Source organism: Heloderma suspectum, chromosome 5 (genome assembly GCF_057233095.1).
Source record: "Heloderma suspectum isolate Gila_16-S chromosome 5, 16-S_ref, whole genome shotgun sequence".
Lineage (NCBI taxonomy): Eukaryota > Metazoa > Chordata > Lepidosauria > Squamata > Helodermatidae > Heloderma > Heloderma suspectum.
Genome location: NC_139462.1, coordinates 122,040,367 through 122,054,445, shown reverse-complemented (window position 1 = coordinate 122,054,445; position 14,079 = coordinate 122,040,367). Strand labels below are relative to the sequence as shown.

The 14,079-nt window shown below is 42.8% G+C and overlaps 1 protein-coding gene across 1 annotated transcript in view; it reads right to left on the bottom strand.

Moving 5' to 3' along the window:
* Positions 1-14,079, bottom strand: part of HGFAC (HGF activator) — a 90,191-nt gene that overhangs the window by 54,665 nt on the left and 21,447 nt on the right. Inside the window, exon 3 of the mRNA XM_084859885.1 lies at positions 3,148-3,279. Coding sequence (XP_084716011.1) covers positions 3,148-3,279 — 132 coding nt within the window. The remainder of the gene's footprint in view (positions 1-3,147; positions 3,280-14,079) is intronic.

The window sequence follows — 14,079 nt, the reverse complement described above, 5'->3', positions numbered from 1 at the left end:
GAGACGGAAAGAACTGGGCATGTTTAGCCTTGAGAAGAGAAGACTGAGGGGAGATATGATAGCACTCCTCAAGTACTTGAAAGGTTGTCACAGAGAAGAAGGCCAGGATCTCTTCTCGATCATCCCAGAGTGGAGGACACAGAATAACGGGCTCAAGTTACAGGAAGCCAGATTCCGGCTGAACATCAGGAAAAACTTCCTGGCTGTAAGAGCAATACGACAATGGAACCAATTACCTGGGGAGGTGGTGGGCTCTCCCACACTAGAGGCCTTCAAGACGAGGCTGGACATCCATCTGTCAGGGATGCTCTGACTTGGATTCCTGCATTGAGCAGGGGGATGGACTCGATGGCCTTGTAGGCCCCTTCCAACCCTACTATTCTATGATTCTATGACTCTACCCCCAAGTCTGGCTAATGAGTGTTGGAAGTGGTGGCAAGGGGGCTCCTTGATGAGAAACACCAGGGCAAGCTTCAGGAAAAGGAATATTGTGAATCCCAGAGAAACCTGGGAAGAGGAGATTCCAAATCCTTCTTGAAGAGAAGACTGTAGAGGTTCCTCATCATAAACCTGAGGAGGAGAAAACTGTTCTTGTTGGACTAACTGAATGATTATTGAAAGCCAGTGATATAACTTGGCTGAATTGATCAAAAACCCATTGTGCACCTGAGCTAAGGCGTCCATCTCCTTATAGAACCATAGATTGGGGGTAGGGGGTGTTGATGTGCTCATCCCCAGTGATATTGTACAAGTGGATTAAAAATATAATAAAATAGAGTAGGTGCTAGCTAGGTTTTCAAAGTAACATATATCTTGGCCCTTAGTACCCCAGTTAAAAGTCTTCCCTTAACAATCAACAGTCCTATTGCTCTGTGGCTCAGTATGTAGAGTTAGTCCCCAGTGGTAAACATGGAGCAACTAAATTTTAATTAGGTTTACTTAGTGACCCTTGGGGTGCCAAAGTTGTCCCCAGGGTTGTGACAATACCCCTCAGCGGGTAGAATCTTCTTGTCTACATTCATTTGGATAGGACAAATCTTCTCAGATTTATGACAAATATAATTTTCAGAATTTCTAATTGTAGACCCAGTGTGGTGTAGAGGTTAGAGTGCTGAACTGGGACTTGGAAGACCCAGGTTCAAGTCCTCACTCTGCCATTAAGGTCACTGGATGACTCACTGACTCTCAGCCTGTTGTTGTTCAGTCGTTAAGTCGTGTCCGACTCTTTGTGACCCCATGGACCATAGCATGCCAGGCCTTCCTGTCCTGCGCTCTCTCCTGGAGTGTGCTCAAGTTCATATTGATCTCATCCTCTGCCATCCTCTTCTCCTTTTGCCTTCAATCTTCCCCAGCATCAGGGTCTTTTCCAGGGAGTTTTCTCTTCGCATTAGGTGGCCAAAATATTTGAGCTTCAGCTTCAGTATCTGTCCTTCCAATGAATTCCAGAAAAATGTCTATTTCTGCTTCATTGACTACGCTAAAGCCTTTGATTGTGTGGATCACAACAAACTGGCAAATTCTGAAAGAGATGGGAGTACCAGACCACCTTACCTGTCTCCTGAGAAACCTGTATGAGGGTCAAGAAGCAACAGTAAGAACCAGACATGGAACAACCGAGTGGTTCAAAATTGGGAAAGGAGTACGACAAGGCTGTACATTGTCACCCTGCTTATTTAACTTATATGCAGAGTACATCATGAGAAATGCCAGGTTGGATGAATCACAGGTCGGAATTAAGATTGCTGGGGGAATTATCAACAACCTCCGATACGCAGACGATACCACCCTATTGGCAGAATGCGAAGCGGACCTAAAGAGCCTCTTGAGTGTGAAAGAGGAGAGTGCAAAAGCTGGTTTGAAACTCAACGTTAAAAAAACTAAGATCATGGCATCTGGCCCCATCACTTCCTGCCATATAGAAGGGGAAGAAATGGAGGCAGCGACAGATTTTACTTTCTTGGGCTCCAAGATCACCGCAGACAGTGACTGTAGCCATGAAATTAAAAGACTCTTGCTCCTTGGGAGGAAAGTTATGGCAAACCTAGACAGCATAGTAAGAAGCAGAGACATCACCTTGCTGACAAAGGTCCGTCTAATCAAAGTAATGGTTTTCCCAGTAGTAATGTATGGCTGTGAGAGCTGGGCTATAAGGAAGGCTGAACGCCAAAGAACTGATGCTTTCGAACTGTGGTGCTGGAGAAGACTCTTATGAGTCCCCTGGACTGCAAGGAGGTCAAGTCAGTCCATCCATCCTAAGGGAAACCAATCCTGACTGCTCATTGGAAGGACAGATACTGAAGCTGAAGCTCAAATATTTTGGCCACCTAATGCGAAGAGAAAACTCACTGGAAAAGACCCTGATGCTGGGAAAGATTGAAGGCAAAAGGAGAAAGGGACGGCAGAGGATGAGATGGCTAGATAGAATTACCGATGCAATGAATATGAACTTGAGCACACTCCGGGAGAGAGTGGAGGACAGGAAGGCCTGGCATGCTATGGTCCATGGGGTCACAAAGAGTCGGACACGACTTAACGACTGAACAACAACAACAGGTAGGAACAGAATACCATAAATAACAGGATTCAATAAATATTTATGGCTTGGGATAGTTACTCACGGAACCAAGAAGAGGAGATAGGACCACCAACTAACATTAAGTGATGCCCATGAACTTTTTGAACTTTTTGTTATAGAAAATATAATTATTGGGAAAAAAATAATCAACTTCAGTGCATTAGGAGAAAATTGTCCAGAAAGTACAGTACAGTCACATTTCATTTCAGAAAGGGGAAATTATAACAATATATATGAGGGTATCTGAAAGCTGAAAAGGAAGGTAGAAAGGGGCCAGTGCCTTTAAGGAAGCTTGAAAGATATCTAAAATCACTATCATACAGCTATTTCACACATTAGGTATATACATTTTAAGTTTTGGAAGTTATTTAGGCTTAGATCATTGCTTAAGTTGCTTACATGACTTCTATAACATTATGTGCCTTGTTTTTATACAGTTCAACCGTTCTGCCATTATGCAGTCCATACTATCGAAAGTTTTATTTGTGTTGTATTATTTCACTGCAATGCGTATGAACAGGTAAATAACCCACTAAAATAAAAATAAAATATAGACTTTATAATAGCAATACCTGTGTACTGTTGATGTCGGCATTCAATGAGGCTGTTGACACAAGTGCATTGCTGCACTGTTCCTAGGTAGATCCTTGCCCAGCTTTCTCCAGTCTCAAAATATTCATAGAGGGTGACATCAAAACATTTTTCTATAATTTTAAAAAATGCATAACGGCACATTATTCCTTATTCTGAAATTACTCTGTTTCCCCCCTGTTATAAAGGAAACATGTTGCTATACATATTGCTAGACATAAATAACTGGCCCTAATATATTGCTAACGAGTGAATAGCTATCATTATTATAGGAAGTGGTCAAGAATACTGAGGGACTGCACTGGAGCACACATATGTTGCTTTCTGCCATGGGATCCCTATCAGCAAAGACTCCCTTAGATTCCATGGCAGAAGGTTATAGCGTCGGTCTTGGAATCCAGGCAATGCTTGGTGAGGAGGTCCCACCCTCATGGCTTTGTCCAAGGAAAGGCAACCTGGTGCCCTCCAGGTTATATATATATCTATAACCTCTGATAATGGGCCATGCTGGCTGAGCCTTTGGGCAGTTGTATTCCAAAACATCGAGGGGGGGGGCACCATGTCGCCTATCCCTGGCCTTAGCCTTTCCTTGCACTGTAACATAGGTGAAATCCCTTACCCCTCTCTGTTCCTCTGTTATATGGTTGCCTCTCCTTTCCTCCAAGATTTACTGCTGATCCAGAAGGTATAGAGGTAGTAGCACTCAAGTCTCAAGACAAACCGCTGCTAGCTTCCCCTTCCTCTGCCATGGATGGCCACGAACTTCATAATAAACCATGCTTGGAGGGTAGGGGGAGTTCACTTGGAGTATGGAATGGGATTTTAAATTCAGATTGTCCTAATTTGAGACTGTAAAGTTTGTAACAAGTTTCTGATATGTTTTGTCTGTCCTTATAACCCTTGTACTTTACTGTGAAGTTGGAACTTCTACCACTGCTGTTGTATTGAATATTTTCAGAACAGATTCCATCCTTAAACAGAAGAAGTAGGAAAACAAATAAAATACTGAATATTCCTTTGCAAGCCAGTTCTCAAGACTTCGAGAATGCATTTTGTTTATCTCCTCAGTATAATCTGGGAAATCATAAGTCACTGCTTATCCACTCTTCATTTAAGCTCTTCTCCGTTTCTTCTCACAGCTCTTAAAATAAACTCCTTAAAAGAAAACCTTGAAAACTTCATGATGAATGAGTGAGGTCTCTCTTCAATACAGGAAACAAGATTGACTTTCTAGCTTGTTAACCTTAGTCTTCAACATAAGATTAGATCTCTGCAAAGCAGACAACACATTCATAAATCCCAGATTTATCTTCCAGCTATGAACTCTAGTTTCCACAACATCTAGCCGCACGCAACATCTAGTCAACAGAATCTTGCAACATTTCCGTAGAGGTGTTGATTGTCTATGAACCTCCAGCATAAAGTTATAAGTAATGTTATAACATCTCCCTCTGATTCTTCAGGCAAAGCCATCACCCCCCCAGTAGTAGAAGTGTGTGTGTGTGTGGGGGGGGGAGTTGGCACAACTTTCCCCCTCACACCCTTTCTTATCTCCATTAGGCCAAACAAAACAACAGCACATAGTTGGCAAAGAAAGAGAATGATTTCCCATGAGAGAACTAGAAAATTAGACAATCACCATGATAATGAGGCAGAAGATGCAGGAACAAGCCAAAACACAACCAACTATGCCACCATCTTAACCAGAAAGCTTGTTTATTTCTGTTAATAGAGCTTGTCTTTTCCTGTTCTTTATTCCAGTAACTTCCTTTATTTATACAAATCCGTCTTATCGCTGCTTTCAAGGTGCCCCACAAAATTGTTTTTGAAATATCTGGGGTATCATTGAGTTCAAAGTATTGTAGGATAGTTGTTTGTATTTTATTCACCAAAACAGGGTTCAACAATAAAGTACAGTTCAGACTCCAGCTGCATGTTGGTTGATTGATTTCTCCAAAACTAAATATAATGTAGATGGGTACATGATCTGAAAATATGATTGGGCCAATCAGAGCCTACTGCATTGTGTGAACTGATGTTTTTGATTGAAGTACCCCATCTATTCTTGAATATGTTTTGTGTTGTTGGGAGTATTGGATGTGGTCTCTTCCCCAAGATGGTAATGCCCTCCATGTATCTACTGTATAATTAATGTTATTCTAAAAGTAAGGCAAATTCATTATTTTACCTATTTGAATTAGTTAATTTTGGCCCTTTTATGTGTAAATTGTAATCATGTAGATAATTAAAATGCCCTCCCAGAATAATTTCCCCTTGTTTAAATTCATCACGTATTTGTAAGATATCCTTTTAAAAACCAATTTTGGTTACTATTGGGCTATATATATTGAACCAATAGTGATGGGTTGTTGTCCTAAGAAATTGTTAATAAATATAAATCACTCGTTGGGGTTTCTTAGCACATCATATCAATGTTTTTTGTTAGCAGGATAGCTCCTCCTCTGGCCTTGGAGCTACCATGGGCTGTGTATTTTTTTTAAAAAAATTTAATCTATGAGCATCTCAGGAGGGTCTCATGAGGCTGGGACTATATTTAGCTCTGGGAAAAGTTTCTTAAATCTTTTGGTAAGTATGTAATTAAGTTAATATTCTCTAGAGATTCCACTAGTCTGCTCACTCTTTGATTCTGTCTGTGACAGTGGTTTTCCTCGTCTTTGAAGCATTCAAGCTGGTAAGTGTGTGATTGCTTAAGGGTGCAATCCTATGCATGTTTAGATGGGAAAAAAAGTAAGCCAGCATGGCTGACTGGGGAATGCTGGGAGTTGTAGGACTTCATTCCGTCTAAACATGCATTGGATTGTGGCCTAAGAGTTGAAATCTCACTTATACTGTATACTGGTTGCAACTGTATACTGGCTGCCAGCGCCTAAGCAGCTTGGTTTGAGTCATCTTGCACTGTTTTTGAAATATTTGTGATTTTATTTTCAAATAGTCTCAGAACCTCTTTCCACTCTGATTTTAAGTCACCTTTTAGGTTTGCAATTTGGTTTGAAATCTTCATTAAGAGTTGCCAGTTTTCCTTAGTTTTTTTTCCTGCTTTGAGGATCATATTGGGGACAGCTCCCTCCTCCAACTGGGATCTGCTTTGTCTACTGGATAGCACTCTAAAATAAGCTTTGCCAAATTGGGTGACAGTTGAATCAATCTGAGTCGAGTTAGGCTGTTTTCCAAATTGCTGAATTGGTGTCCAAACTGAATCTTGCAGTCAGTGCACATCCCTGGTATATGAATATAAATGATAGATTCCGAAGTTCCCTTTGCAGAGCATGCTGATGCATAATCAATGCTGGGTATAATTTGGTCAGCTAAACATAGGGTTGGCATCAATGAAATATCAGTGTAAGATCAGTGCAATATCCATGACTGGCTTGCTTGAGCTTTAGGCAGCATTTAAAACAAAAAGGGATTGTGAAGAGTTCCAAAAGGATCTGTCCAGACTGGGAGAATGGGAATCTAAATGGCAAATGCAGTTCAGTGTAGGCAAGTGTAAACTGATGCATGTTGGGGCAAAAAATCCTAACTTCAAGTATAGCCTGATGGAATCTGAACTAGCGGTGACTGACAGGAAAGAGATCTTGGGGTTGTGGTGGACAGCTCGATTAAAATGCCAACCCAGTGTGCGACCGCTGTAAAAAAAGCAAACTCCATGTTAGGTATAATTAGAAAAGGAATTGAGAATAAAACAGCCAATATCATACTGGCTGTTTTATTCTCAGTATACACATCGTTTTATTCCTATACACATCGATGGTGCAGCCACACTTGGAATACTGTGTACAGTTCTGGTCACCACACCTAAAAAAAGATATTGTAGAGCTGGAAAAAGTGCAGAAAAGGGCAACTAAAACAATCAAGGGGCTGGAGCATCTCCCCTATAAGAGAAGGTTACAACAGCTAGGCTTGTTTTGCTTGGAAAAAAGGAGGGTATGGGTAGACATGATAGAGGTCTACAAAATTATGCATGGTATGGAGAAGGTTGGATAGGGAGACATTTTTCTCCCTCTCTCAAAATACTAGAACCCAGGGGTCATCCCATGAAGCTGATTGTTGGGAGATTCAGAACAGATAAAAGGGAGTACTTCTTCACACAGCGCATAGTTCGACGATGGAATTCGCTACCACAGGATGTAGTGATGGCCATCAATTTGGATAGCTTTAAAAGGGGGTTGGACAAATTCCTGGAGGAAAAGGCTATCAATGGCTACTAGTCCTGATGGCTATGTGCTACCTCCAGTACCAGAGGCAGTTAGCCTATGTACACCAGTTGCTGAAGAACATGGGTGGGAGGGTGCTGTTGTGCTCACGCCCTGCTTGTGGGTTCCCGGTTGACAGCTGGTTGGCCACTGTGTGAACAGAATGCTTGACTAGATGGACCCGTGGTTTGATCCAGCATGGCTCTTCTTCTGTTCTTCTGTTCTTGCTTTCCCACTGCTTCTTCAACACCAGCACCAATTGGGCTGAGTACCTCTCAGACACATATTCAGTTCTGCCTGTGAGAATTCTTACAGCTGACTCCTAAATAAAACATGCTTCTTTAGAAATCTTCACCAATGAGTGCAATCCTACATTGCAGCCTTGGTGTACGCTCTCTAAGGCTGCATGGAAAAAAGAGCCTGGTGAGTCGTTCATCACCGCACCCCTGGTAGTGTTGCAGAAATCAGAGTCAGAGAGACCACGGAGTGAAGGAAAAAGAGTTTTTCTTTATTAACATGCGGGCTTTATGGCTGGAATAACTTCCAAAGTGCCAAAAAGCCCCGAAGTACATCAGCAAATTGTTTTTATAGATATTGTGACACATAGGCAAAATCTCCCCCACCCCTTTCTGTGTGGTTTTGCAGTATTCAGCATTTCCTCTTCTAGCACAATTATTTATAGTCCAGGAAATGGGTTATAGGACATGATAAGCAGAGAACATGATAAACAACTCTGACCTTAGCCTTGTTGACAAGATAAGAAATTCCTGCGTCTCTTTAGCTTGCAAAATGTATTCGAAAGAGAAAGAGCTCAGCAAAAACATGAGGCATGAGGCTACTTAGTCTGACCCTCTACATTGCTACTACAGTAGTTCCAGCTGAAGGCCCCCCCCCTTCCTAAAGCTGCCAACAGGGCTGCTCAAGGACCAAGAGAGGTTTGGCTCTTTAAACGTGTTTTCCCTGGTAACATGTCTTTACTGTTTTATTAAATAGTTTAATGAATGCTTATTGGTTTAAAATTTTTATGTAAACTGCTTTGTGAGGTTCAGTTGAAATGCAGTATATAAATATCTTAAATAAAGAAATGGAAAGGGAATGCTGAAAGCATTAATCATGGTACTATCCCAAGTTGTACTTTCCTATTGGGACTGAGAACACATGAACCCCCGTGATGCAGATTCATGGAATGGATTAAATTTTAGCCATTTTCACACATTATTTGCATCTGGGCCAATTACAGATGAACAACTGGTCCTGTTCACAACATGGCATTTCCATTGGCCCTGCCTGAGGTTGCATCCCCCATTGGCTCTGCCCCCTTGCCACCCATGTGTTCAACAGCTTGCACACAGACACCCTTTTGCAGATGTTCAGCTGAATGAGTGGATGGCAAGGAGGTGGGGCCCGTGGTGTCCCTCTACTTTATCCCATTTAAGTGAAAAGTTGCCATCCATTATTTCCTATGGATATACTGTTACACTTGAATACACTGCTTCAATGATAGCAAAACTGGCCCTCACTGACAAATTCAGCAGAGAGGTGCAATGTGTCAGATGGCATTTCTACATGAGGCTTGTATCCCACACCTTTACTGAGGCTTCTGCTTCCAGATTCTTTGTGGGATTAAGATTGGCTCCTTTACACATACTTTTTTTCTGAGGTTTTTTTTGTCTGCTTTTCTATATGTTTCATGGTGCTAAGGCATAGCAGAATTGTGCAATTACATGAGACTCTCATTCTGCCATTTCTAAATAATTATTTATTTTTAGGAAAAATAAACCCACAAGGCCCTGGAGGATGACGATGGCATGTAAAGAACCTCCAAGCTACCATGAGTGAGGAATCACAAGTGCACAATAAAAGCTGCCTGTAGAAAAACTCAGAGTGCCCAGAACATCCAGAGGTATAATGAACCCTTCCCCATAGGGATCCTTGCAATATAAAACCCTTGCTCCACTTACATGCCACCTTTCATTATGGTTTGTTTAAAATACAAAAGAAGGAAATAGCAAGTCAAGTCAATGGCTGTTTGCTGCCTCTCTTGTGTAGCAGCCATATCGGGGGTCAGACTAAGTAGCCTCATGCAGTCTCATGCTTCATGTTCTTGCTGAGCTCTTTCTCCCTTGAATATATTGTTGTAAGCTGACGAGACACAGGAATTCCTTATCTTGTCAAAGGTCATACAATTGTATATCTTGTTCTCTGCTGTTCTCTTCTGTTCTCTCCTTATCATGGCTACCCTATAACCCAGTTCTTGTATTATAAACAATAGTGCTAGGAGAAGAAATGTTGAGGACTGCAACCCCACACGGGAGGGGGAGGAGGAGCCATTTCATATGTGTCACAATGTCTATAAAAACAATGTGCTGATGTATTTCGGGGCTTCTGGCTCTTTGGAAATGATTCCAGCCTTAAGCCCGCGCGTTAAATAAAGAATCTCTTTTTCCTTCACTCCGTGGTCTCTCTGACTCTGGGTTCTGCAACATAAATGGTGCCGTGACTCGGATGTGGCAGGCTCTGAGACAGACAGGTGGCAGTTGCCTGCTCTTGATCGCCGCACCGGGAAGACGAGCTTGGCGCATGCCTCCCTTTCTTGGCGCCACCGACCTTTTTGTCGAGTGAATGGGAGAAAGCCTGCACCGGGATTGCCCAATGGCAGCGAGCAGCAAGAGAACCTTGGGAAGCGGAGGAAGGAACTTGAGCCCTGCCTGTATCGCAGCTGCAATTGAGTTGAAACCCACATTGGAAGCCTTCAGGAGAAAGGCAAGTATATGGGAAAAAGAGGGCCCTGCCTTTAGGGAGAAAGGCCACTGGGCAGAAAAAAAGAGGGCCCCGCCTTATGAAGAAGGTCAGTGTTGGTGGTATACGTATAGAAAAAGAACCTACTCCTTGCGGGTAGAAGGGGGGCCTGATCACACCCCCGAGTGGGCGCCAGTACCCAGCACGCCAGTACTCAGTAGGAAGCTGGGGAAGCCGCTTTCCGCTCTGGTAAAAAGTGGGAAAAGTGGGTGGCAGGGACATATGGATGCAGTGGAGAGATTGTGTAAGTGGCTACTGCGGTTTCTGATGCATACCGTTGACCGTCCGGGTGCCCAGGCCAGTAGCAAAGTGCGTGGTGTATAAAATCCTCTTGTGTCGGCCAGTGAGACCCCTTACTCACTGACCAATTCCCATTCCCTAATTGTGTCTGTCTTCAATTTAGGAGGGAGGCTATGGGTGGTGGGGGAAGCAAACCTTGCACCCCCTTGGGATGTATGCTAGCAAATTTTAAGAAAGGTTTTAGTGGAGATTATGGGCACCCCCATGAATCCTTAATGGTTGCAGACTTTGTGTGAAATAGAGTGGCCGTCTTTTGGTGCAGGATGGCCTACTAAAGGCTCTTTAGAGCCCAGCAAAATCAGCTGTGTATATGCCATTGTGGTTGGGAGACCTGGGCACCCCGACCAATTTCCCTACATAAACTTGTGAGATTCCATAGTCCGCGCTTCTCCTCCGTGGCTAAAGAAATGCCTAGAATCCCAGGCAAAAGTTTTGGTGCTCAGAAAAGAAAAATTGGCCAAAAAGAAATTACAACCAGTGTTAGAAGCCCCGTGTGAAGATCTGGCAGAGCTAACGGCGTTTCCACCTGCTTATGCCCTGCTTCCACCACGGACCCATGTTACTTTAAGACCGCCCCATCGAGATCCAGATCCTGTGGCTCCTGAGCCCCTGCCATCCCCCCTACAGAGGCATTGCCCCTCGCTTTGACTTAGAACTGTCGCCATCAGTTTCAAGCCCCACCGGCAGTAATTCGCCGATTTCAGCTACGGTCCTCAACTCCCAGATATTGTCTGCCGAGACTTTCATCTCTACGGGATCGGGAGGTTCCCCTCTTACACCTCAATCAGCATTAATAAAAGAAACTGAAGAACTGAAGTGTTGGGCAGAAGATTTAATAAAATTGGCAGTGACCCTTAAAAAGATGTGTTCTCACAAAAAAGGGGAGGCGAGCTCGTCTACTGCTCAAGACTTGCACCTCCTTGAGATGTATGTCAAACAAAGAAGGAAAAGGGTTTAAAAAAAAAGACAAAAAGATTCAGAATAGAGAGAGAAAACAGCAAAAAGCTCAAGGTCGAGCTGAGAGGAAAAAAAGAACACGATCTGAGGCTGTTAATTAGAAAAATGTTGCAGGACAGTCTGGCTTTTAACAAAGCGTGGGAGCATGAGAGTGTAAGGCCAAAGAAGTAGCTGTTAGCCTAGCGCGCCGACAGAGGGGGGGCAGAAAAATTGCCCACAACGTTCTGAGTTGTGCAACATCATCACCTCGCCTAATTGAAATAAAATCCCTAAGAAATGGAAACTGAAAATGAAGACCCAGAAGATGAAGGTGCAAAATGGAATAAAGGTGAAGAATCAGCCCCCAGGGCACAGGCTAGACCCCTCTTTGAGTAAAAAGTGTGCCATAAGACTGTCCCAAGGCAGAATGAAGTAGAAAGACCACGATGAAGATCTCTGTCAAGGTAGCCGTGTTTAGCTTTGAACTGTCCTAGAATTTCATAGAGCCTGTAGACCATCAGCTATATGATTTCTGAAGAGCGTAACCGTTAAGCTTTTGCCGTGGGATTCCCTGCAATGAAGAAATCTCACTGATTCGAGTGTCCAGTGTTGGACTGCCTGAATGTGTGTGCTGAAGACACCGAGAAACCAGACAGCATGTTCCTAGCCAAGCCAAATCACGCTACTACCATGCTCCTGGAAGCTGCAATAAACTGTGTAAGCTGAGAGACCCAACCTGATTGAGAAGAAAAGAAGATATTGGAGCAACTGTCTTAAAAAACAATGAGATCTGTGTAGCTGGCTGGCTGATGCTGTCAGTGATGTTACAACTTTAAATTAAGACTGTTTTCCTGTTTGAGACCCCAGCGAAGAAAGCTGACCCTAGTTATTTGTTGCCCGTGCCAAAGCAAGAATTTGGCAGCCCTGTACCTCATCGTGTCCTGTTTTGAGCTTGGGATTGACAAATACAAACAAACTGAGAAGCTTGCCTTTGAAGTCCTGCAAATCACCCCACCGCCTCCCCGAAGATTAATGGCTGCCTGAAAAATGAAAGTATAAGGCGATGCCCATCACCCCCCAGCGTCCTGAGTTTTGGCACTCAGTGTTTCAGTGCTTTCGTGTACCAGGTTAGAAGAGAGAAAAAAAGAGTAAGTTTTTAAAATGTCTGTGAGAGAACCTGACAGAAGTAAAATAAAATTTACAGAGGAGTTGCCCAAGTTAAAGTGTCATGGCTAGAGAGCTGAGCTGTGCCGCTCTGTTTAGACAGAGGCCTTGCTAAAAAGTTAAAGGCCCTTGTCTGCCAGAAGGGGTGTAGGGCCACACTTTCCCTTTTTAAACTGATGCAAAAGTGGAGAGCCTTAGCTGGAAACATCTCATCTTCATTGCCCAGAGCCTTATCTGTTTGCCTCCATCATCATCTGGGCTTTTTAGAGACACTCTGCACATGAACTAAAATTTTAAATTGTCAAAGACTTGCCATGGACAGTGCTGTGAAGCTTTTGATAAACTTGAACTCTCATCGCTGTGGACCGTGTGTCTGTGTTTGTAGTCAGCTCAGTGTACAGCAGGCTGAGTTTGATCTATGACTTTTAGATTTCCTTCTGCCAGAACTCATGCAGCATAGAGTTGCCGAGGCAAAAATGGTGACCTAGAACTCTTTGCGTTTGTAAGTATGCCCGTCCCTTGATTTTAATGGGCCCTGAGCTTTCAGCCAGAAGAGCAGTATGATTGCTGGATCTGCTCCATCATGCCTTATCATGCAAAAAGTGTTTTCCATTCATTGTGTTAAATTGCAGGCAAAAGTTTGTTGTGTATATTTTATGATTTCTTAAATATCATAAAATATGTGATATTTGCAGATTAGTGTTAGTTGCAACTCTAAATAATACTAAGTGTGGTTCCGAATGGATGACAAGAAAGACAGAAGCAAGTAGAAAAGAAGGAATAGAGAAAGTAGAAGACAGACAGAGAAGAGAGAAAAAAAAGAAGAAAGAAAAGGCAAGAGGCAAAGAAAAAAAACATTTGTAGAAAAGAAGCGTGGCCATAGTTGCCCCCAGGGTAAATTAAAAGCAGCTGATTGTGCCTGGAGCTTATTACCTGGGGTAAAGTAGCCACAATAATGTAATAGTTCTTTAAGATGAAGAAAATGTAACTAGAAGGAGAAGAAGAGCCTATCCCAAATGTGTGTCATTGGGATTAGTGTAAGGCAGAAAGGTTTAAGTAAGTGAGTTTAACTTAAAAAAGACCAATAAAGAGACAAGGCTGGTGCATGGAGCAGAAAGTTTTATGTAAAAAGTTTGAAACATGATCTGCAATACAGGCAGATCAGCAAAGAAAAAGAAAGCAAGAGAAAAAATTTGTCTTCCCATACTAATAAATAAAAGTGTTATCAAGCACTTTGGGAAGCGAAGTTGTTTACAGGAAGCTGTGCCTGAGAACCAAACACTTCTAGCCTATGCTGAAAATGCTTGCTAGTGTTGTGCTGCCTCATGGGTAACATGTATGGTATAAAAACCCATTTAGCCCAATAGTTCGTGGTTCAGAGAAGCTGTCTGATCCAACCATTAAGTACGCCTGTGTGCTGTAAGTTACCAAATAAAGTCTCCTTGTAAGTAAACCCCCCCCCCCGCTAGAATCCCAAAACACAAGTGGGGCCAGAGCGCC